The 24,763-nt window shown below is 45.2% G+C and overlaps 1 protein-coding gene across 5 annotated transcripts in view; it reads right to left on the reverse strand.

Annotated features, from left to right (window-relative positions):
- Positions 1 to 65: 65 nt before the first annotated feature.
- WRN (WRN RecQ like helicase) overlaps positions 66 to 24,763 on the reverse strand; it is a 28,476-nt gene continuing 3,778 nt past the window's right edge. Inside the window, exons 6-36 of one of the 5 annotated variants that reach the window (XM_053940196.1) lie at positions 22,932 to 23,080; positions 20,993 to 21,142; positions 19,717 to 19,789; positions 18,692 to 18,800; positions 18,010 to 18,415; positions 17,723 to 17,803; positions 17,226 to 17,370; positions 16,399 to 16,474; positions 15,911 to 15,978; positions 15,632 to 15,740; positions 14,039 to 14,107; positions 13,441 to 13,523; positions 12,831 to 12,937; positions 11,944 to 12,131; positions 11,647 to 11,824; positions 10,919 to 11,100; positions 10,495 to 10,596; positions 10,041 to 10,133; positions 8,559 to 8,700; positions 7,584 to 7,757; positions 7,409 to 7,503; positions 7,065 to 7,134; positions 6,835 to 6,908; positions 5,977 to 6,055; positions 5,589 to 5,701; positions 5,281 to 5,395; positions 4,591 to 4,716; positions 3,591 to 3,753; positions 2,910 to 3,124; positions 1,101 to 1,241; positions 66 to 391 (exon numbers count right to left, since the gene is read on the reverse strand). In XM_053940196.1, the coding sequence (XP_053796171.1) occupies positions 269 to 391; positions 1,101 to 1,241; positions 2,910 to 3,124; positions 3,591 to 3,753; positions 4,591 to 4,716; positions 5,281 to 5,395; positions 5,589 to 5,701; positions 5,977 to 6,055; positions 6,835 to 6,908; positions 7,065 to 7,134; positions 7,409 to 7,503; positions 7,584 to 7,757; positions 8,559 to 8,700; positions 10,041 to 10,133; positions 10,495 to 10,596; positions 10,919 to 11,100; positions 11,647 to 11,824; positions 11,944 to 12,131; positions 12,831 to 12,937; positions 13,441 to 13,523; positions 14,039 to 14,107; positions 15,632 to 15,740; positions 15,911 to 15,978; positions 16,399 to 16,474; positions 17,226 to 17,370; positions 17,723 to 17,803; positions 18,010 to 18,415; positions 18,692 to 18,800; positions 19,717 to 19,789; positions 20,993 to 21,142; positions 22,932 to 23,080 (3,998 nt within the window). In that variant the 3' untranslated portion in view covers positions 66 to 268. The remainder of the gene's footprint in view (positions 392 to 1,100; positions 1,242 to 2,909; positions 3,125 to 3,590; positions 3,754 to 4,590; positions 4,717 to 5,280; positions 5,396 to 5,588; positions 5,702 to 5,976; positions 6,056 to 6,834; positions 6,909 to 7,064; positions 7,135 to 7,408; positions 7,504 to 7,583; positions 7,758 to 8,558; positions 8,701 to 10,040; positions 10,134 to 10,494; positions 10,597 to 10,918; positions 11,101 to 11,646; positions 11,825 to 11,943; positions 12,132 to 12,830; positions 12,938 to 13,440; positions 13,524 to 14,038; positions 14,108 to 15,631; positions 15,741 to 15,910; positions 15,979 to 16,398; positions 16,475 to 17,225; positions 17,371 to 17,722; positions 17,804 to 18,009; positions 18,416 to 18,691; positions 18,801 to 19,716; positions 19,790 to 20,992; positions 21,143 to 22,931; positions 23,081 to 24,763) is intronic. The other 4 variants (XM_053940197.1, XM_053940198.1, XM_053940199.1 and 1 more) reach the window with 4 other exon arrangements.

Genomic DNA, 24,763 nt, shown 5'->3' on the forward strand with positions numbered 1-24,763 from the left:
CAACGCGGCCCGGGCCCGCCCGCCCTCACACACACACAAACATAAAAACAACCCCCAAACCCGGCTATTTATTTGGAAATTTTTATTGACGTCCCATTTCACACAGTGAAAAAAAAAAGTCCTAAAAGTGCTGCTTGAGGAAGAGAGAGGAGGCAGCAGCAGCAATAATGCAGAGCAGGGGTAATTAAAGCCCCTGTGAAGCAACAGTCCGCAGATAATGCTCGCGGCATCAGGAAAGACTATTAAGAAACAATCTTGATTTCCACATTCAACTGAAAATCCCTTTTCTGGTTTCTGTTTTGCATTTCTTGGTCTGGGTTAGAGCTCCAGCTGTTGCTGCCGAGGTCCCAAACCATTCTGGCATCCTCCTCTTAGCAGGGGGATGCGAGTTCTGGAAGGAAACAAACGCACAAAGATGGAAGGGCATGCACATCGATAGCCTGCCTCACTGGCACAGCTCTGTGCCTCAAATTCACGCTCAGCTGGAGCCACAAACTGACCAAATTGTTCACAGAAGGCTTATGCCTCACTGAAATCCAACACCTTAATTAAGTAGCCAAGGGATTAAGAATTAAACTCTGAGAATCAAGGCTGACAAAGATTTGCACTCACAGCAATATCCAGCTTCAAACTGGAGCAAGGGGTTCAAGAAGTGGTGCTGGTCAGAGACATGAGCTCCCTTCTAAATAAAAACTCTTCGTGTCCGCTCATACAGCTTGTGCTCCCATAGACACCAGTGCAAAAAGCCTTAATGTGATGGGCACAGCCTCACAGAACCCTGTACTTAAAAGGGGGAAAAAAGGAACCAAATGTCCTCTTAAAAAGTCAGAATTTTGACAGAGCTGACAAAATGTACTGGGGGAGAAGTTTGCTGCAGCAGCCTACTGCTGTCCAAGTGGGATATTTGGACACAGCAAGGACAACAAAAGCAACGTGGCACCACTGCCTCAGGGATGTCTCAGGATGAGAGAAACGGGCTGGCAAAAGCCAGGCCAAGCTTTTAGACACACTCTGGGAGCCAGACAGAAGCTGAGAATTGGGTTGTTGAAGATCCCCCCCACCCCAATCACCAGGTCTGGGCTGTGCTCCTGCCTTCTCACCTTGGGCTGAGAGTCTGCAAAGAGCTCCTCCTCCTCCTCGGGATCGAGGGCAGGCTGCTTGGAGGAGGCCGGGGTGATGGGCTCCGAGGGGCCTGCTGGCCCCCTGCTCCCTGCCTGGCTGCCATCCACGCTCCCTGCAGCCTTCCCAGGGGACAGAAAGGAAGCACAAGGTTACCTGGATCACAGTCCCTCATCACAGTTCCAACAGCTCTGCTTAGCGAGGGCGCTGCCCATTTCTTACTCATTTCACCACAATAAAATCTGAGCAAGTGAAGTTTGTGCATTTCAAACACACAGCAACTGGAAATTCTACTTGGGCTTTTTTTTTTTTTTTTTTGTGGAAAAAACACTTTTCCGTCCCTATGGCTCTGAAAACTTGAAATATTTACTTCTGTCTCCCAAGTGTTGTATTTTCAAATGTGTTTTTACAGCTAAAGTGTCAGTTAAAAATGGCACAGAGGGCACAGAGATATGAACTCATGTTTTTTTATACCATCCTGCTGGTCATAGGTTGCAGCAGTCACGCTGACATTTTTACATCAGCTACACATCCCTGTGTTACCAAAATCCTCACTAATGGCAGGTTTACCACATGCTTTATTAGAGTGAGAACACCTGTTTACCCAAGCCAAAGGCACCTCATGCAGATGGGTTTTCCCTGCTCCTTCCCTGGATGCTGGATTGAGCCCACTACCCTGTAAAAGCAGCAGCAGCAGTGTCAGGCCATTCAAATCCAAGAACATCCATTAAGAGACTTAGAATTGCTTGCTACAGAGAATTATTAGAACCAGGATATCTTCTGAGGGAGAAGTAAAGACTGTTAGGATTAGCTTTTGGATTTGCAGTCTGTTCCTTTGGATTATATTAATTTCATTCCTAATAGCATGTTATTCCCACTGTTAGCTCCAGGAACCAACAGGAGCAGGGTGATCAGAGCTCAGGCAATTGCACCGCCAGGAGGTCAACTGCAGGACAAAGAAGGCTCTGACACAGATATTGTGGACACAAAACAGCACTTGGGAACGCAAGAAAATCAATTTGGCAAAACAGCAATGCCGGAAAATCTGTTTGCGCCAGTGTTTAAGAAATCAGCCCCGAACCCTGTAAGGAACAGACATGAAACCCCAGCACAGGTGGCAGGATTTGGAATATAGTGTTTCTTTTTCCCATCCCCACCCGGTGCTGCTCAGTGCAGGGTGTCCTTTGTACAAGGTGCTGAACTGGCCATGGGGTCAGAGGCCGGCAGAGGGCTCAGACTACCCTGGATTTTGTCAAACACCAGCAAAGAGCTCCTTATTCCCCAAGATCTGTCCTCCTGGAGACACTCATCACCAGGCTGTGCCCAGCAGTTTCAAGCAATATAAGAACCCCACGACAGACATTCCTGGCTGGAATTGCCTCTGGCTTTTTCACCCTCTTACCCTTTCTGCTTCCTGCCTAGTAGAACGATCTCTTTGCCCACATCCCAGTGCACAAAGCCAGGGCACAACCTGGATTTGGTTGCTATGAAGGAATGAGCATATCCAAGTTTTCACTGGGAATAACTTGTCATGTGTGTAACAAATCACAGCAAAGCTGCACAGCTCTGACCTCTTCCTTATACTTATCCCAAAAGAACCCTCAGTTTCCACTCTGAGCATTCCTCTGAGGAGGACGAGGAGGCAGTTCTACTTAAAACCAAGGGAGAGATGGATTGGGAAGATGAGACACTAAGCACAGCTGGAAACACCAACAATGTTCTGTTAATCTGTTCCTACCAAGAAAGCATGATTTTACAGAGGAACAGTTTTACAACCTTCTTTTACTAACCTGTTTTTTATTCCACAAGGCACCTTCCCTGCTTGCTTGATCTGCTCCTGTTTTTCCCTGTTGCCCTTCAGGCCACACCAACCTTCTTTTGATACCTAAGCCATCCTGAGATTTATTTCTATTTTCTTTCTCCAATAGTGCAATCATCATCTTGATCAGATACAGCTCAATATTGGCAGGAGTAAGTTTTCTAATTTCTTGAATTTTGGTAGTGTCTTGGAAAAAACATAAATATAATGTCAATTGTTTAAGCCTCTTGCCCCTGATTCAGTTTTCTTACATTGTAAAATACATTCACTGCACCTCATTCAAGCACAGGATGGATTAAGGCATAGAAAAGGTATCAAGATGACAATGTATGGGTTTGACTTGTAAGGTCATGTGAAGAATTCCCAGCATGTTTTCTGAGGATGCCAGTACTTACAAGAATACTTTATCAGTTTTTTTTTTCCCCCAAGAACATTTCAGTAAACACAGATTTAAGAGGGATGTCTTAATCATCTCCATACACCCAAGTCGAAGAATTTTTCAAGGTGTGCCCCATTGTTATGGATCACGATGAAGTTATTTTACAACTGAACCCTGAAAGGAAAGTGGCGCCCTGGCACTGGCCCAGCCTTCCAGGACTGATGGGGGATCTACCTGGGATGAGCAGCTGCAGGCAAGGCCAGTGATGCTCACCTGAGAGAATGGGAGGGCTGCGGATCACGTCCCTGATGACCCGCTGCACTGCAGGAGTCAAACCCGCTCGCTCCAGGCTCACCGTGCGGCCCGCTGCCACGGCCTGGCACAGGTGAGTGCCAACCACGGCAAGGGGCAGAGATCTGCTCTCACTTATGGCCCCCTGGGGAAACAAAGGCACAGGGGAGCCACAGGTAATTGCCAAAAAACAATCCAGAGTCACCGGCACGCGGCAGCGCAACGTTCACCAGAGCACCGCATTATTCCTAAGAGCCAACTCATTTCTTTTCCAGCTTGTCAAGGGTGTTTCTCCCTCAAAACTCGACAGCTTGAGTGCAAGACCTCACCTTGAACTTAGTTGTGATGAAGGAGCTGTGGTGTACCTGACCTCTCAGGGGCCCACAAACATGGATAACAGCACCAAAACTAATTCCCCCTCATTCTCTCATGTTGGATGAACTCTCCTCTTAAAACATTCGCCTTGAAGAAAAGCATCTCAAACTTGATTGACCCACATTTGTTTTTCTCCAGGAGAGATTTCCAACTGTACTCTTCAAAAAAGCACATTTCAAGTTTCTACTAATTTCTCCACAAGGGATACACACACTGTACTTTTCATCAGGATTAGTGGATAGAGATCATCAAGCTGCCCAGTAATAACTGTACAGCTATTTCTTATTAATTCATTCTTAGGTACACTTTCACCTTGGGGACCACCTGACCCATACTCTTGGGAGGGACAAAGCAAAAGCCAAAGCAACTTGAGTTGCTTACTGTGGAATTAAAAACTCACTGTATCCCACCTCAGTTTTCCATACCACTGCTTCAGGGGTAAGAGGATCTGCCATTTCCCAGGAAAAGTACTGCCTCAGAGGTTTCAAGCAACCTACCCAGCACTGTGCAGAGGATTTAAGAGAACTTGCACATCCCCCTCCTCTAGACAAAGTCTCTCTGCTGTCTGTTTTCAGCAAAGCAAAAGCCTCCACGGTCCAGAGCTTACCAGGGAGTAATTTTTCTCTTGGAACAGGATATATGTGACCTCCTCTGAGGGAGAAAGGGCTCTAGCACATTTCCAAGGAGATGCTTCTTTCTGAGCCTTAGATTCAGATGTGGGGAATGTGTCGGTCTGAGTGAGATAAAGCAGAATTAGATGAATTGTATCCCAGTGACAACCCACTGATCACCCTCCCATTTTCTGACAAAGTAACACTAACAAAAAACCATTCATCTCTCTGGAGGTCGGTTTTGACCCACAACTCCATGTTCTCAAAAAAAAAAAAAGAAGGGAGGGAAAATTAAAGCAAGGAGGGAATCCAGATGGACACTCACATGTTCCCACCTTACTAAAATGAGCATGGCATCATCCAAGGAACTTGGAAAAGAACACCAGCCAGAACAGAGTGCCCAGGCCAACACATTGTCTTAGGTAGTCCTCATTCCATGTGAAACTATTCCATCAGAACAAACTGTGGCATGCAATCTGCATGGGACACTTCTCAATTTGAGCTAAACTGTCTCAACATAGACTCCCTGAAAACAACTAAAAAACTCTACACGCTTTTGGTTCCCCTCACTGGATCACAGTATTTTTTTGTGAAACAGAAGGACAACTCCATGGAGTCCAATAGCTGCAGAACAAATCCCATCATTAAGGCTCCTGCCCAGGAGAAGACACTTGAGTTCATCATACCTGCAAACCATTTGCTTGGCAGAAGTCCTTAATTTCAGCCAGGAGAGGCACCAACATGGTGGACTTGGCTTCAGACACACCATCAATTTTCTTCAGGTTCTCGATGCTCGTAGGCCTGGTTTAGGATGAAGAATGCGACAGCATAAGACAGTCCCAAAATACTGTTGCCTTTTAGTAGCTGGAGGAGGCACTTCAGATGCCTCCACTCCCCCAACAGAAGCAGGAAAGGGATTTGTGACTTGGCTTGCAAGCTCCCCGCTTTGTGCAAGCTCCCCGCTTTGTACAACACGTCTGCATGCTGGCTTTACCTTATCCGGGCCATCTCCACCAGGATCTTATTGGTTGCCAAGACAGCTGGAGGAATTTCCTTCTCATTAGCTACCTTCTGTCTAGCAGTCAGCAGCTTGCCATACAGAGCAGTCTGGGAAGGAAGGAGCCAAATTCTCAGGAAGCAGCTCTACCTCACTCATAGGTATGATTTATGTTACAAGAGCAAAAGTTATCACCTCCCTGATCTTCTCGATAATACACAAAACACCTACCATCCATTAACCCCTCCTCATGTATTTCAGTCCTATTCTGGGACCTCTGTTCAAAACAGCTCAGTAATTTTAAGAGCTGCCCAAACACCGAACAACTGTGGTGTGCAGGCTGACTGCAATTCAGAGATATCCTCCCTGTCCCAGAAAAGCTTACCTCTAGTTCTTTTTCTGGGGATGAAACACCTGGTCCTTGGGACTTGAAAGGAGATTTCAGTGGTGAGCGCCCTGAAACACTAACAAAAAATCATGTGTGAAGCAAGCCTTGCTTTAGATCAGTTTATTCAGGGACTTGGTTCAAGGCCCAACTTATTTTGCCAGCTCTGCACCCAGACAGGACTGGAGCTGGTTGGGGTACAACCAGCAGTATCCAAACTCCCACTGAGTCCACGAGCTCAGGGACATCCACCCTTGACTGGACTGCCAGGATTACACTGCAACATCTGTTAGCACACAAGCTGGACCAAGAGACTCCTTTCCTAAGCACAGGGCAAAATAACTTGGCTTGGATTTTAACTGTCCCTAAAATCATCTGTCTTCACATGGCTGCAGTGGCAAATATTCACCTTAGTGACAGGGCCCCTTCCTGTCATCTGCCAGCACCAGAACAGTGGCCTGAAGGAGGAATCCATTCAGAAATACAAGGTGCATTTAATCTGAAGCAGCACATGAGCCAGGAAAACAAATTACTTGGTCTGCTTTTTGCAAGAGGTTATTTGATTTCTTTTGACCCGAGGGAGCCTCGGCTTGGTCTCAGTCTTCTCCAGACCAGTGTGGAAAGGCAGAGCCCTCCATGCTCCCAGATGTTAACTGTGAAATCTTGTAAACACGATATATTTTGAGATGTAATGCAGTGTACAGCAAGCTTTAGGCACTGGTCTTTTTTTTTTAATGCATTAAACATTTCCACATTCATTGCACAGGAAAACGCTCACTTTAACAATCCCCCAACAAGCAGTATCCACATTAACACCATCAAAATTAGATAACTCCATTTTATTTTCAAATACCGTACCTGTTAACCATGTTAGTGCTTCTTGGAGGAGTTTGACCTTTTCTGTAACAGGAGAACATCTCATATAGAGATACCTATGAAAAACCAGAAGAACAAGACAAATGCTGATTTACCATCTTTTCACTGAGTTTGCTGTTGACAAAACATTAACTTGCGGTAAGTTGAGTTGGATTTATTTTTAACATGAGCGAGGATGGATCACGCAGCAGGAGGGTTGTACTGGTACAGACCTGCTTGCCTGGTGACTGTGCTGTTCCTTTTGTGCCTGGGGAGCGCTGCCTGGAGAGCAGAGGCCTGCTGCTGTAATGCAATTAATTCTATCTTAATTCCATCGTATAGTGAACAAAAAATAACATTTTGCTAAATAAACTGATTTCAAGTTCAGACAAGGATGTATTTGGCAAATCAAGTTTTTGATTAATCATTAGAATTGTCATTCCTCATGAAAAAAAACAGAACACTGAGGATCTCAAAGCCTCCTGCTGTTCAACCCTGCCTTCTCCAAAAGCAGGCTTCACAGACAGATCTGCCGTCAGCAAAGAAGCGTTCAAGAGAACACACGTGCTACAATTACCTGGCAGAAGGTCTCTGCAGATTAAGGTCTTCACTGGACTGTAACAGAAGACTTGGCTTTGAGGCAGATCCATCTTTGGACAGCCAATTCCTACCCTGTAAGAAATAAACCGCATGGCTTAGCTGTGGGTTACTCAGGAGGAGCTCTCAGTGGGTCATTTCTCTACCACAAGTACCTTCTGGGTGAGCACACAAATGGTTGCAAACTTGTTGGTTTGGCCCGAGACCTCTTTGAGGAACCCTTCCATGATCAGCTGCTGGCAGAGTAGTTTCCACCAGTTCTCTGGCCACTCTTTTCCACAGCCAAAGAGAGGGTGCCTCCGGTACCGGTCTGGCAAGCGCTGGGAGCACTGGAAGGTTTGAAAGAACCCGTCAGATTTGTCTGATTTTTGTGGAGATTTGTCCACTCCTTGCACAGGGAAGCTTCAAACACAATCAGTAAAGCAAAAGCCCAGTACATGAATGAGGAGCCTCCTCTGACCTATTCCACTCCTCATCTGCTTCCTGCCAAGGCCGTGGCAAGTTCATTTTCCCCTAGATACACTTGTGTGACAGTCAGCAGCTTAACTGCATTAAAAGGTTAAACAAGGAACATAATTCACCCAGTTTTATCAAGTACTACAGGTCATTCCTCGTCTCCTCAGTTTGTAAGCATTAAAAGTACTTTGTTCTTATTCTAATTGATTTCCAGTGAGTTTCTTGCTTACTATTTCAAAACAATTATAATTAAAGGTGCATGGTAATTAATTTACATTTACTCTGGTACCCTACTTCCTACTTCAGTAGTCCCAAGTCAGACAGCAGCACAAAGCTACAGTGGAAGCCATCCTTCGCTTTATTCAAACACAAGTCAGCTAATTGAGCCAAGATGTTTATCCTTAATTCTGAAAAGGCTGTTCCTTGCAAGAGAATCAAAATTAGGCATTTTCGCAAAAGGCTAAAGGACAATCATCTTGCTTGTTGTGTGGGGAGTGGAGCTGAGCAGCTTCCTGAAGTCAAGACTGCCTCTCTGCACAAACCTCCATCTCTCCAAGGAAAAGGGTACACACGCATGGACATGTATGTATATGCATGTAGTGACTGACAGATGAATCAAGAGGGACACTGTCACAGCCCCTCCCCTCAGAACAAGGAGCTGCCCCATCACTTACAGACCCTCGAAGAAGCAGAATTGGCATCCTGGTCCCAAACCTCTCATCCAGGGCACTCACTGCAGACAGCAGCTGGTGTGCTTGCTTGCCAAAGTCCTGCAATCCGCCCTCAAAGTCGCTGGGGACTGCAAGGCAGGAGCCGCTGGGAGGCACAAAGGAAGCCAAGCTTAACACAAACAAACCAAGCCCCCTCTCCCTTGCTCCAGATGTTGTCAACCCAGTGATTAATGACATAATTAAATGAAATAACCACAAGGGATTAGTTGTGCTTAGTCTCTAACGTCAGTCCTAGTTCTATACACTTAAATACGTTTAATTGTTTGTATCAGTGTAACTTCAAGACACATGTATATTTCTATCCATGTAAATTCTCAGACAACTCCCCCGCCCTACAGTAAGTTCTCCACCACACCTGCAGTTAAGAACATTGTCTCAGCAATCTTTGGGATTCAATATTTAAATATTTGTATTGGTTCGGGCATGCACAACATTTCTTTAACCACACTTTAAAACTTTCTCCTGTTTCTTTAAGAACATAAATAAAAACCAACCCAAAAACAGGAGTAAAGAGCAACCCCATTAAAGGCTATGTAAGGTTTGTTAATGTATTTCTTACTGACTGAAAGAACCCACTGAAAAATTACTGTCACAAACCACTTCTAAGGAGAAAAAATGAAAGTTATCTATTTCAAGTGATTTCAGTTCTGCAATACAAATTCACTACCTGGCTCTTTATAAGCACTGCAAGGTGACTGCAAAGAGGGCAATCATGATCTTTTAAATTCTTTTTAGACTTAGCTGTAGTAGAGGCCAGGCAAAGCTGTCCTAATCCTTGACATACAGAAATTCAGTAGCTAAATTGGTAACACTTCTCCAGAAAGCACCACAGCCTAGCACCTTGCCTGGGATCAGAGAGCATCAGGCTGACAGCAAGAGCAAGGAATGCTTCACTATAACTGCAGGGAAAGCTTTATTCCAACTACAGAAGGAAGTGACAAAGGTGTTTCTGCTCATGCCTCCGTGACTATCAGCCTCCTGAGACCCCCTCAGCACATGTGTGAGATTATTAGCAAGGTTAAAAGAGCACATGTCAGCACAGGAGAACAACTCCCTGGACACTGGGGCAATTTAGCCTTAGACACCTGGTACCACACACCATTTGCAAGTGTTGTCTTCTGGGATTAATTACCTAAAAGGGCTTAAACTGATGAATAGGAGTGTTTTTCACTGAGTGGTGCTCTAAACCCCTTTTAAGAACTGTGATCCTGCTCTGCTTCCAGGCTTTCCCACAGCCTCACTTGGAGCTTATCACAGTTTGCTCGACTCACTGGAAAAAGGTTAGAGAGACGTTCAAAAATAAACCTCGGGCTGAACAGCTGCAAGATCAGATGCGTGAAAGTCAATTCTTTTAGATAATTTGCCTTGTAAGTCAGGCTGAGAGAACATCACCTCTAGGATCAGCCTTCAGGGAAGAAAGCTTACCTGGACCTGCAATTATCACAGCATTCTTCTGTGCCCATGATGCCAGAGGAAACCTTTCGGAGTTGTCTGTCTTCAAAATGAGACAGGATGATTCTACCCAAGGGAACAAAAAGAATTCAATAGAAGACCAAGAATTTACACGTGAAATTTATTGTAGAAAACGGAGTAGAAATCAGCATCATTAATTAATTCACTGGGGAACCAATTATTTAGCCTTGATTCCTCTAAAGAAAAAGTCTTTTTTGAAAACAAGCAAACAAGGAAACGTATAAATGTGCTGAAGGATGTACTTTTGATACAGCTTATTAATATAGAATAGAATGTTCTGTGCTTGTAGAACACATTGTGAGCCTGAGCTGCCTTCTGGTTACAGCCCCCACCTGTGCCCGAGTCCCTGCAGCTCTTAGCAAAGCTGCCTGCAGTGACAAAGCACTAAATAGGCTCCAGCACTCACTTCCTCCTGCAGCCATTGGACACCAGGTACTTCTCCATCTTTGCCAACATCTTCAGCTTGTACAGCCGGAACGCCTCGTTGCGGATCTCGCTCAGGAGGCGTCTGAGACAGAAGCAAAAAACGCACAGCCTTAAATGTTGTCCACTATGAAAATATGAAATATGCCAGACAATGCCCTCCAATTTACCAGGAAGAGCTAGAAAAAATATCCTACTAAAACCACACCCAAGCTGCCTGCCTGCTTCTCCACCACGGGGCATACTCAGGAGAGCACTTCATGCATATTCTTCCAAACATTATTCCCAAAGAGGCTAGAACAGGAGAGAGACAGAGAGCTTCTTCCAAGCCCACGGGCTACCAAATTGCAGAGAGCCATGGCAAAAGGCCCTGAGGAGGGAGACAAGGGCTGTGTCCAGAGCTGTACCTGTTAGAGGCCAGGTCTGTGGCAGCCCAGAGGACGTGGCAGGCCGCGGGAAGGCCGTCGCGCCCGGCTCTCCCCATTTCCTGGTAATAGGATTCCATCTCCTTGGGGGCGCCGTAGTGGATCACCAGCCGGATGTCGGCCTTATTGATGCCCATCCCGAAGGCCACCGTGGCCACAACGCACTGCAAAACAGCGGCCACGTGCCTTCAGGTGACCCCGAAGAACGCGCCTGGCTTAATTCACGCGCGCTGAGTGAGATCTCGAGCCTCAAAATCCAGCCTGAGCTGCAGCAGCTTCAGACCCACGGGGCTGAGTTTGGCCAGAGGATCACAACCATGAGAGGGATGATGTGCTATGGCAAATGCAGGAGTGTGTTCATGTAGCTGTTCCCAACAGGCACAAAACAAGTCATGAAAAGGAACACAAGGAGTCCCAGGAGATCACTGCTGCCCAGGAAAGCAGCAGCTCACCAAAGCTGTGCTCTTGTTCCAGCTACCACCATTTTCCTTGGATACCATGCATTTTTAGGGGAATTGCTACAGAAATTCCAAAGATAGGCCAGGAATCTTATTCCTGTCGGCACAGACCAGCAATTTCTTCACCCAGAACTGCAAGACAGAGTTCTGGGTGAAGAACACCCAGAACACAGGTTGATATTCCAAAATTTTCTTCCACCAAAAACTCTGTAATTCTAAATAGGACCCAAGAGACTTTGGTTTCCCACGTACCTGAATTTCATCCCTCATGAACTGGTGGTGAGTGTCTCTCCTCTCCTTGTTCCCCATGCCAGCATGGTAGGCACCACAGGCCACGTTGAGTTTATTCAGTGCACACACCACCTGCTCAGTGGCCTTTCTTGTAGGGCAGTAGATGATAGTGGGGCCTTCAAACTCATACACAGAGCTGCTGAAAATAACAACAACAACATCTAAAGATACAGAATTAAAAAAAAAAAAAAAAAACAAAAAACACCTGCCTGTAAAAAAAACACATCTGAGGGATCAAAACCAGGCTTAAATCCTTACCTTCCTTTCCTAGTTAGGAACTGCTTCAAATCCCTACAGATGTCTCCACTTTGCTGTCCAACTTCCAGGTACAGGTTAGGTCTGTCAAAACTGGTACAGGTGACCTGGGGATTCCTCAGGTCCAGGCATTTCACTATGTCCTGTCTGATCGAGGGACTGGCAGTTGCAGTCAAAGCAATAATGGGGACCTGTAAAGAGATGTCAAATAACATTCATGACCTCTCACTGATCATTTTTTACACCAAAAACCTCAAGAGTCTACTCAGAGAGAACTTAAAGAGACACTTTAATGTGTTTATCATTGGATAAGTTCAGTCATTTGAAAAATATAGTTAATATTGAACTTCTTGAACATTTTAGAGCAAAGCTCTTGAGAGAGCAGACAGGAACAGAACACTTGAAATACAAAGTTTTATTCTGAATGTATCTTCCACGAGTCCACAGTAATTCACTGATGTGATTAGCTAAATTTAGGGAATATAGGATGACACTGACAATAAAAGCATGTTCAGTTCAGGTCTAAATTTCTGAGCTTATGCAGTAAGTGCCTGAGGAGTGTCTAGAAATCAGTGGCATTCTCCTACGAGCCACTCAGTCAGGTAAGACCAAATGCTCCAATATTAAACCAGAAGCTTAGGGACATCATCTTCCTCAGCACAGGGATCCAAAGCAATTTAAATTTCCTAAGTTTCTGGTAGTCCGAGTTCAGAACATTCTTGGTTTAAACACTGGGAAAAATCTACAGAGGCCAATCACTGACAGGGATGCTCCAACTCCCGACCAGCACGGTCAGTACACCCAGAGCACAACATTAAAAGGCTGGTATTTCCAAACTACCACACAAACTCCTCTTCTTGTACCAGAAACCCAATACAGGCAAACCTCACCGATGGCAGAGCCTGCTTCAACAAGCCTAAATTTCTGAAGGAGCTCCTGAAGTCGTGGCCCCACTCGGAGATGCAGTGAGCTTCATCCACAGCTATGAGGGTGATACCTGGGGGACAAATCACAGCACAGCAAGCTCCAGCTTTCCTGAGAGGAGGAAACCAGCAGCGCTCTGGTTTTTGTTCCTGGAATGCTTTCTGCTGCACCACCTTCAAGGCCTCTTTCATAAAAAAGGCCCAGGAGCTTTTACAGTGTTCCCCCACCACAATCCAAGCTCCAGACATCCAACATCCCTCACACGAATCAAAATCTCAAGCTAGCTCCAACAGAACCTTTCCCACTCATTGCTTCTCCATCACAGTCACAAGAAAGAATTACAGATCTCATTTGCTCTATTTCCTGGCTTGTAACACAAAGCCTGATGGTCTCAGACAAACACTCACAAATTATTTTTTTCATCAGTGACAGGATCTTGTGTGATGAATGGGAATAAATGGTGTCACTACTCTCACCAAGAAGTGGGTGAGAAGTCTCCAATTACCAAAAAGGCTTCAATATAATGATCAGTTTAAGCTGCCTGGCAACTCACCCACAGTCTTACCTCCAACTTACCAACAGTTTGGTTGAGGTCCTGAAGTAACTCTAAGTTCCCTGAACAAAACTCTGGAGTCATGTATATAACTCTGTACTGACCCCTGAAAGACCAAGAGAAAATACACTGACACAGAAGAGAAGACCCCAGACAATTCATTTCAATGAAGTCATGATTGAAAAACACTGAAAAACAATTTGAGAACAACAGATTTCTGATGGCAAACAAGAGGAATTAAGTAAAGACCACAGAAAACATTCCAGAACCACAGGAAAGCGAGGCATTACAGGAATAGGAAAACCAGATCTGCCAGCCTTTAGAATAAGAAGGGACTGTTGTGCTGCTGACAGATACAGGTCTAAAACCTGACTAAAATCAGGTATAAATCAGAACACAGCTGAGTCAATAAGCTCCATCTCCCCAGCCAAAAAGCACAGGAGGGTGGCTGTAGCCTCCCACACACTCAGCCTGGGTGAATGCAAACAATATCCTGAGTGCCAGGTCCCAGGGCTGGGCCAGAACCAGGAGTTTCAGTGGTGATGGAGCAGGGAGACCTCCTACCCCTCCAGCACCCCTATGTCACAGCCCAGAGTACCAGAAAGCTTGGCTGAAACTCACCCTCTGATGGAATCCTTGACCTGTTTTGACTGAGCTGAACCGAGGAAGCAAGCTGGAATCCCTGTCATTCTGCAGAAATAAAAAAGCACAGTCATGAACAGACTCACTCTCCAAGCTTTAGCCTCCAGCCTGTGCCAGCATTTCTAAAGGAAGCTCAAGCTGTGAGGTCAGAGACTACTTTCTTCAAGGATCTTTGTGTGAAACACCTTTTAAAAAACAGGAGTGGTGCATGGCTCTTCCTGCCACCCAAATGCTCTTCCACTTTCCCTCCAGCAGTCTCCACAGGACACACACTGGACTAGTAGGAATCAGAGAAAGGAAGGCCATTTTCCTTGCACAAGTTCACAAGTAAAGCATCCAAAAGAACATGCTAAACATATTTTCTTCAACTCTTCACTGCAGCAGTTCCTCACATTTGGATGTAAGCCTTGCTAGCCCACTATTTTTTACCTTGTTCAATCTTTTGTGAGCTACTGATGTTGCATCTGCTAATTTTAGATCAGGTGGCTGGTTTTTAATGACATAAATACCAGCCAAACTGACTGATATTTTGCCTCTTAACTTGGTGATTTGCTGCATTGTCTCTTGGTTTCCACAGCTGCTCAGTCCAAACTGCAGACAGACTGACAGACAAATTGCTGCAGTTGGCAGGGATTCAGTCTCCTCGGCCTCCAAAAGGAATGACCCACTGGGAAGGCAGTGAATAAACCCCTTCCACTGAGGAAAACAGTGGAAAAGTCACACAGACACCCTGCTGAGTAGTAGTCAAGGAGCTTAGGCTGTTCAGCCATTCATCTGCTCACAGCCACGACGTGCAGCAGAAAACGCCGCACGTAATTGATGTTCTTCACTTCAAAACATCTTCATATCCCCTCCTCTCACAAAAAACTCCTTCTTCCCAAGGTGGACAAAGCAGGAATGAACCACACAGCTCAGCGTGAGTCCCACTGCTTCAGTGCAAAAGTGTCACAAGTGAATAGCTCTTACAATAGGAAGTGAATACATGTGGGGAAAGCATTATCAGTTATTAAAGATCAAAGATTTATCTTGACAACACCTAAAACTGCTCATGTCCGAGTGATTTCATGTCACCCACAAGTTCCCCCCTCAGACCTCTGAGGAAGTGAAGAGGCCAGGTGTCAGGAGACCTACTACACTGTCCCTCTAGAAAACCTGTGCTGCAGCTTTGATCTGGATTGCCCACAGCTTCCAGCTATACTGGGTTCAGATGTCACTCCTCAGACCCCAAGCAAGCCCTACCAAACTTCAACACGAGTCTGACAGCCTCAAACAGCTCCCCCATCACTTTGGTCTGGGCACAAAAGGCCTGTGAATCCAGAAATAAGTGCCTTCAGAAACCTCTCACCAGCAGCCATCCTTTGCAGCCTCAGCCTCTGGTTCACCTGTGTGGCAAAGCCAGGGATCTGCGACTGCTGACAGGGGCTGTGTGTGCTCCTTGAGAAACACACGCCCTGCAGCTGACACACAAACAGCCTGCTGAAAATGGGAGACACCCAGGAAGGCCACAGGCAGGACCCACGTGTGTCCGTGGGGAATCCAGCAGCAGCCTGGCACTGCCACCACGTCACTTACGTCAGCTGCAGCACCTGGTCCTCCATCAGGGAGATAAGGGGGCAGATGACAACTCCTGTGTGTCCAGTGTAAACAGGAGGAAACTGGTAGCACAAGCTTTTTCCATAGCCTGAGAGGGGAAAAAAAAAAAAAAAAAAGCACAAGGGAGACATCATGCTTTCTATGCAGCTACAACAAGCAACTCTAACACCCCAAAAAACCAAGCCGTGTTTGTTGTACTGCTCTCCCCCAAAAAGGGAGCAACTTTCTATTGTTTCTTAGGATGCAGTGGTAACTCACCAGTTGCCATGACAACAAGATTATCTCTTCTGTCTTCCAGAAGAGAATTGATCACTTTCCACTGGACCCTTTAAATTAAACAAAGGGGAATATTTGATTTTGGCCACCACAGATAACAAGTAAATTGTATGAAACTGCATATCTTGTTGAATTGTGGGTTAAGGGGACCTCTGAGGCTGCCTGCACGCTGCAGCCGCTCAGGCACTCCAAGTACTGCAGGCAGGGCCACGAGTGCCAGAGTGGGGATCTCTAACAGGACTCGGGCAAGCAGCACTTGAAGCAGACACTCGCAGGAGATCACAAATAACACCTGCAGTTTTCACAGTGCTTGTGGATCATTTATCTCCAACACAGAGCGCGTGAACAATACCCGCATTTGTTTGTTGCCGTTTTTTTTCAAGTGAGCAGTAACAAAAACATCATCCAGGCTGAAGGAAGGGCAGGAACACACACCCCAGAGTGTCCATTTTAACAGAAAATATACTCACGGTTTAAATGAAGAATGCCCAAAATAGGTCTTCAGACACATGATGTGGCTTTCTCTAGGCTCTGGCAGCAGTGGATCTTTAGTGGGAGAGAGGAGAAAACACTCATTTGGGATTAAATTTTAGAAAGATAAAGCATTGTCTCCACAAACAACAGTCTGCTCATGGTTTGTGACACCCAGGGGTTAGAATTTGGGCAATTCCGGTGAAAAGAGATATCAAACTCCAGATATTTTCAGGCTGAAATGAAGGATTAAAAAAGCAAAGAGGCTCCTCAGAGACCCTGCATGAGGAGGAGAACATATGGCTTGATAAATAAGATAAAGCAATAGGACTGCAATGCCTAACTGCATCATCTGGAACAGCTTCATCCAAACAAGTCGAGGTGTGTGTTCCTCCTCACATTTCAGCTGCTTTCCCCTCTTTGATTTGTCTCCACAGGGACAACCCCAAATCAAGTCAAAATCACCCCAAGGCAGAATTTCAGAATTCTGCCACTCAGCAGCAACAGGAGAAGAGCACAGGCAGACAGGGGAGGTGTCACCTGTGCTGTGTTCTGAGCAGGTCCCCCACACCCCCATGTCAGTTTTACTCCCGTGGAGCAGACATCAGCTGACCAGGGCAGAAGTTCACTCTCCCTTGCCAAGCACACCTCTGGATTTTCATCTTGACACAGTCCAAGTTCCCCTTAGAAATCCAGGCAAGCTTGACCTTCCCATTTTGAGAAACCAACCCCTCCTAAAAGTCACTGTGCTTCCACGGCTGCTTCTACAGACAGTGAGTTTTAAAAGTTTATTTCATCATGCACTAAGAGTTTTAAAAAACCATACCCAAATATTCCTCCTCCTCTTCCTCAATGCCTTCATCTTCATCACCATCTGGTGCTACATCCACTTCTGTGTCAGGAGTTTTCCTGGCTTTACTGGACTCTCCTTCATGTAAAACTCCTTCACAACCATCTACATCTTTTAGAGACTGAGCAATTAAGAAGGAAAAAGTTATTCTGGAGCATGGAAGGGCAGATAAAATGCCTCTCTCAGGTAATATGATATGGGAACCAATTTTTAATCAAGTTATAACAACTTTAATCTAGCAGGTGGATCAAGTCCAAGCTGGTGTAGTAAAAATGACACAGGAGGCCAATGATACTCCAGTCTAAACCCAGCAAATTGAATTCTTGAGGTATCCATGTGTTTATTCTGTCCCTCTTCTGTAGGCAGCACCTTTCTGCTTCATATTCCCTCCCCTTAGCCGTGCTCCACTCCACTGTGATCCCAGAGCGGCATCATTAGGAAAAAAACTGAAAAATAAACCCTGAGGCACTCACTTTCAGCATTTCCATTTCCAGCTCTTCATCACTCTCTATGACAGAGGACACATTTTGTTCATTGTCTGTGGAACATGCCTCCTACAAAATCAACACGATTCTTTTAGGAGCAAAGTAATTTCTATTTCACCCACTACCTTCCAACCTTTTGAACCTCCTACAAGCCACTTCTCCATGTGCTTCAACTTCTTACCAAAGATAATTAAGCTCAACATTCAGCTCTGGGGCCTGTCCATTAAAAACAAAACTTCTGAAAGAAATATTAGAAGTTAACAAGTGCTCATTACCTCGGGTGCAGCTTCACTGACCAACTCCTTCGCAGCCTGACGTTCCAAGACCTGAAGCTCTTGCTCGGTAATGTCCAGGGACATGAAGTCATCCCTGTCATCTCTGTCTGTAAATCTGGCTGCTGGAGCCCCGTTTTCCAGAGCAGTGTTACCTCTCAGTGCCTCCTCTCCACTCATTTCTTCCTCCCAGAGGGCAGCCAGCGTAGCATCAGAGCAGATGTTGAGGTCACCTTCAGGTTGCTCAGCACATTCTGCTTTTTGTGCTTTGACATTTGCCGACTCGGCTACAAAATGTGTTCTGTTTGCACCACAGCTCCTCTCCAGTCCAGAAGGGGAACCCGAGCCCAGCAGGGTGGTTTTCAAGGCACTGATGTTCTCTGATATCTCTGCTAGTATTTCTGCAGCCCTAGGAGGTAAAACCAAGGAAGGTAAAGCAAAGTTACAGAGGCAGTTACTATGCTTCAGAACAAAATTCAGCCAACTTCAGTGTCAAATCCCTTGCAGTCAGACCAGTGAAAACACATATTCCTACATATTAAAAAAAAAAAAATACATTTTCTTGGAAAACAACAAGCAGGTAACAGATGCCTGCTCAAACACAGGTACTTTGTTGTGGGGGACCTGGGAGATCAAAAGCAAAACACTGACTGTGGAGGTAGAGACAAGTCAGCACAAAACTGACCTCTGGAAGTTTTCCAGTTGTCCAGAAGAGTCAGGGATGTGAGAAGCCAGGTCTGTTATCTCTTCAGCCAGAGAAGCCAAGCGCTCTTTCACACCCTCAGATGTGGCATCTGTAACCAGTGCAGCAACTGGTTATTTTGTAATAATTGGGGTCTAACATCTCCACATAAAGAACTCACATTCCTGTGACTGCATTCCTACAACATCTACAGCTGGCAAGACAGCATTTTCCAGGGCTTAAAAATCAAGCACAGAGAATCAGGCCAAGCTTCCAAGTATTCCAGCGTTGCTTCTCTTCCATTACACAAGCTCAGGGAAAACAGGTACACCGTGGGAACAAAGCAGTCCCTCCCAGCTCCCAGACAAGAGCTGCTAACACAGACATGCTGACTGAACCAAGGCCAAACCCTGCACCTCAGACCAAGGGGACAGCACTGCCACTCCTGCTTTTGACAGGAAAGCATAAGTCAGCCAAAACAAAAAGGAAACAAACCCCTCGCCACCTCTTTTTCAGCCTTAAGCTACCTACGATATGTTTATCAGACACAGAACTGAATAAAAACTAAGATGTTAAAATGTCCTCTGACAAAGTAAATAATGTTAAGCTGCTCTAAAACATTTGGGTCCTATTGATATGCCTCAATAAGAACATTACTTCCTAACATGGTTTGCTGTTTCATCTTAAATTAGGTATTTGTCCCTGCATCAGCAGCACTGAAATTAACTCACTGAAGTGTTTCCATAAACAAACTGGAATGACAGTGGGAATTCTTCCCATCCCTGTGTACAGCAGAGACAAACACAAAAAAATATCCTAAGAGTACCTTCCTATGTACGTCCTATGGAAAACAGCCACAGAGTATGGTTACCCTGGGCATCCAACACCCCTTCCTATCTGCTCCCTCTGCAAGTCATCTGTAATCACCAAAAAGCCAAACAAACCTGACACAACTTAAATATCTGCTGGGAAACGGAATATGCAATTGTACATGGAATAAATTCCTTATGCCTGGATGGACAACTTACCTTTGCTCACGCTAAGTAATTTCTGGTCACTCTTATTCATATTTTTCAGTTTTTCATAAACAATGTAGCCAGCCTAGGAGGGAAAAAAAAAATACTATTAGTACTCTGTACTCCACAGAGAAAAAACAGTATCAAAAAAAAAACCTAATCAGGAGTTAATCAGGCAAATAATGGCAGCAATACAGTGTGACCAGCAGAATTCCAAACTGGGATACAGCTCCCATCATACTAATGACTACCCTGACTGCATTGTCCACCAGGACCAGGTTACATGTTGCAGAATGCTGCACTAAGGGCCAAATGCTGCAATGGACACTCTTAGACAGGTCCCAGAGTGGATCATCTCAGCAAGCTGGCTGCACACAGAAAGCTCCCAGCGCTCAGCTCCCGGTCCCACCATCTGCTCACCTCATTCAGATTTCATGCCGAGCTCCAGGAGAAGAGCTACAAACACACCAAGATGGATTCGGTGTGTTTAGTATTTCCCTTGGTATGAATAATGAGTTCTAACAGAAAAACACAGCCTAAAGCCAGCAATGTGCTAATTAGGCTACACGTGTTGAAAAAGAAACAAGTTACTCCCTCATGTTTTCCTGGGAGGCTCCAAAAGGCAGGCCAGGTGAACAGAGCATAGGGGGAAAGATGCACTGCCTGGAAAAAAATGGCTACAAAAGCTGAACCACGCACAAAAAAATTGAAAAGGTTTTCTGTACTGCTTTGGGTCTTCACAGGTGCTGAACCCTCCATGGCTGAACTCCTAACTAAACTAGAAGTCATAAAAGAAACTACTTTCCCACCTCCCTTCCTCTAAGCCTAGAAATAAGAGACTCAAAGGATTTTTTTTTTCCTTAATTTTCTCCCGGGAAGCAGGTGGCAACTGGTAGCATATCAGTGAAACCCTCCACAGAACTGCAGATAAACCAAAACTCATACAGAATACTGAAAAAACCAGGGACTTCTGGAGAAGCACAAAACTCATATGCAACTGAACTCTTGCTGAACATCCATATTGTGGTTCTCCTGTATTAGCCACCAGTGAAGGCTGTGTTTCTCCCAAGCTGCTTTTGAATTTCACCTCCCATATGACATTTAACGAGATTTGGGCTCATTAGCGGCTAAGAAAGACGACAAAACCCGAGGGAAACGCATCCAGAAGTGGTAACAAGCTACAGGGAACACCTGCAGGCAAGGGACTGAAGAAATACCCAGCAGCTAGGAGCCCTGGAGAAGGGATGTGCTCCCAGAGGTTGGAATGCTGATCCCCTGTGGTACATACATAGGCATCTGTGGCTGCATAGAGCTTCTGCTCCTCGTTGAGTGGAAACGTCTCCCAGTTGCTGCAGCGGACAGACTGATCCTTCAACAGCTGCCTGCCAAAAAGGTGCTTCACCAAGCCATTTAGACTCCACGTCTCCTTGCACTTCAGCTGGGGGAAAGAAAGCCCAACAAAACACCAGAAGCAGGGGATTTGTTTAAAAAGGAAAGCATCTGCACCTCCCCAAAAAGAGCAAAGCATACTCGGTCCCTTGTTAGCAGCCAAGAGCTGTGGGTTAGTCAAAGCATACTCAGTTTGTCAAAGCAGTAACTCTTCTCAGTGCTGTCACACTACTAAAAATACAAAGCATCTGTACAAAACAACCTCTGGGTTGATAAAATAAAAGCCCTAGACTTAAACAGCACCCCCTCTCTCCTCCAGGATTTTCCTGTTATTTGCCTTTCTAATTAGAAAAACTCAGTATCCAGCACCAGGGATTCATCTAATAAAACCACAGGAATATTAAAGCCTGCCTGTGCACGTTGGACATCTTTTGTCAGGCTGAAGCCAAGCACAAAGCAGAAGAGCACAGCTCTAGCCCATGAGTCCCAAGTCCCCAAAAGCCACCCCAACACGCTGCTGCCTCCAATTGCCTTTGCACCCCCTCGTCAGCCACAGTGGCTGCACTCTGCTGTGTCCAGAGCCAGTCTGAGAAACTTTCCTTCAGAGCCCAAGGATCCAGGCCTCTGCCTGCTATTACAGCTTGGAAAATGTGCCCAACTGGGGAGCTGAACAGCAGCAGTGCAGCATCAGCAGCTCATTGCCTGGAGTCTGGTATCAAAAAAACCCTCCCAACTGTTCTTTTTAGGCTCCCCCAGCCCTTCCCCTACCATTGTGCCATTATATATAACCCTGTTCTTTTGTTCTCTTTCAAGTTTATTTTTGGTTTGTTTTCTCTTCAGCAGAAGACTTTTAAGCTGCTATCAGAGATCACATTGCTCATCTTCATAACAAATTATCCCGAGTCGAATGACGGGATTAAAAAGAAAAAGGGGGTGACTGAGGAAACTCCAGCTTGGAGAAGTAACAGCTCCTCTTATTGCTAGAGCAAAACAGTTAATTTGTATAATTTCCAATCCAAACTCTACAGTGGCTCCTACAGAAAGCACTGCGCTGCATCACAGAAGGAACGAACAATGTGTGGAGAGACCAAGCCCAGGTTAAGGTGCACGCAGAAAGAAAAGCTTTAAAGGACATGCAAGAAATAAGAATGATTTGGAAAGCAACGAACCTTTGGCTCCCCTCCCTAAAAAGACAGCACAGGTGTGCCTGCATCAAACCATCTCTGACACAGAAATGAAACTCGGGGCGTGCCAAGGGCAGCACAACTTGTAAACAGCAGCTCACCAGGTGCACCCACACCAGAGCTGAGGTGACACCAGCCTGAGAATCATAGGAATAGAGATATTCCTACAGAAAATCTATTCCCAGATGGCGTGGCAGAAACACCTCTGCAGGAAGGGCTTCAAGGAAGACCTTGATGCCTCCCTCTAGCACCCAGCAGGGCTGCCTTCTGGTAGCCTGTTGAGGTTCAGCCATTGCTGGGACAATGACTGCACTGCCAGCAGAACTACCTGGCCATCTCCATCACCAAGAATTAAAGGAAAAGCACCTGCAGCCGAATTCAAAAGGTACACCTTGTAAATACTTGAAGTGAACAGACCTGAGGGGGGACAAATGCTGATTAAAAACTGGCTCACTGAAAGACAGCACTTGGTTCTGCAGGCTTTGAGAGGTGTTTTTGAACAGTTTCTGAACAAGTTACAATACAGCTCTGCTCTATTCCACAGAACACCTTTGCCATTGGAATGGAACTCCAACCAGGACAAGGAAGCCTCCTTTTGCACAGCAGCACCAGAACAAGATTCCCTCCCACAACAAAAAGGTTTTAGAGTTTTACTTTCTCATTAGCAACGTCAGCCAGCTCCACAAAGCTCTTCAGCTTGATTTCAAAGTCACTCATCAGCTTCCATTGATCTCCCTCAATTCCTACGCCAACCTTTTTAATTGTTTCATCTTCGAGCAGCCTTTTGAGTCCCTTGGGAAAACCTAAAATAGATTAAGCCCAAACATGAGAAACTAAATACTGGAAGATGCCAGAAAGTCTAATGGCAATGACAAAATCCGAGCACAAAGGCCATCTGCAAAACCCTGTGTTTTTAAAGGAAAAGCCACCAAAGTTCCTCTGTTTGATTTCTCTCTGGAATGACTGAAAACTGCAGCTGGTTGTGATGGGTCATCTGCAGACAAGCAAGGAAATACTTGAAATACACAAATCATCCTGCACCTGGAAACAAACCAAGTAAAAAAAAAACAACAAACAAAAAACAACAAAACAACCCAAACCTTATTTGTCTTTCTGATTGATAAGTCACATCACAAAAAAAAAAAAAAAAAAAAAAAAAAGCAACCCCTCACTGGTAAAGTACTTTAATTCTCAAAATTCAGTGTTCGTTACATGAAATCAAATATTATTTTACTATTTTTCCCCATAATTTCTTCACAGTTTTTGCTATTTCACATTTCTGGGCAACAGTTGAAACCATAAGCATGGGAAATCACCAGAAGCACAGACTCTCTGGAGGCAAACTCAGAGCTGAGGCTGGGCTGCTCCAACAACAGCATTTGGAAAACAGAACCCACCAACCAGATGCTGTGCCAAGCCCAAACATGTCAGTCTTGTCAGCAAGCAAAACCCCACAGTGTTCCAAGGTGCACACAGATACTGAGTACTATATTTTGATTTCTCCCAAACTGATGGCACAGCAAACCTGGATCAAAGGGCATTTTCAAGCATACAGGAGTGAATTAAAGCAGGCAGCTTTCTCATCTCATTTTCTACAGGAAGAACAGCTCCAGACACTTCATCCTTGAACAATAACAGCCTTTTTCCTCCCCTGTGTGTTTGCTCCCATTTAAAATTCAGAGCATCTTATTTAAATCCATACCTTCAGGACCCCACAGCTGGATACCCTGAATTAGTCTCAAGTGCAAATCTAGTACCTGCAAACACACAGAACTGCACAGGCACACAGAGCTCATCTGCCTTGGGTCTCATTTCAAACATCACCTTTCCTCAGCCCTGCAATATGCATTTATGTACTCCAACAAACACTTGGCACCACGGATTTTATTTGTGCACAATTATCTCTGCCCTTTGACGGCTGCCACTGTACGGGTGCACTTGCAGCTACAGCCACAGTCAGCTGTGCTTGTGGGCTGGGAAACTGCAGAGCCACCCCAAAACATTAAAAAAAAAAATAACTGGTAAACCTCCCCCCCACCAAACAGTAGCAGCCTGGTGCTGTGAGAGGCAAAGTACATAGTTTCCAAAGCTTGTGAGCCACGGGAAAAGATGGAAAGTCCTCCACATATAGAGGGGATTCAATCAAATAAAAGCCTGCAACATACACACAGGCTTGCAAAAAAGGACAAGGGGTTTTCACCTAAGGGAATCATCATTACAACCTTCCAGGATGGGCACTCGCCAGTGGAGGGCTCCTGCCCCATTTCCACCACCTGATTCCTAGAAAAGTGACTACCAAAAAAACAAAAAGCCTAAGTTAAAGGCTGTGCAAAAGCTACAATCTGAGAAACAGGTCACATTTTGAGAAATCTGTAGGGAAATTAAAAAAAAAAAAACACTAAAAAATGGAAAATTATGAACAACCTTCCCAATAAATAAATAAATGTGGTTTTGAAATTTACACACAGTCCAAGAACAGCCAATTC

Source organism: Vidua chalybeata, chromosome 4 (assembly GCF_026979565.1).
Source record: "Vidua chalybeata isolate OUT-0048 chromosome 4, bVidCha1 merged haplotype, whole genome shotgun sequence".
Taxonomy (NCBI): Eukaryota; Metazoa; Chordata; class Aves; order Passeriformes; family Viduidae; genus Vidua; species Vidua chalybeata.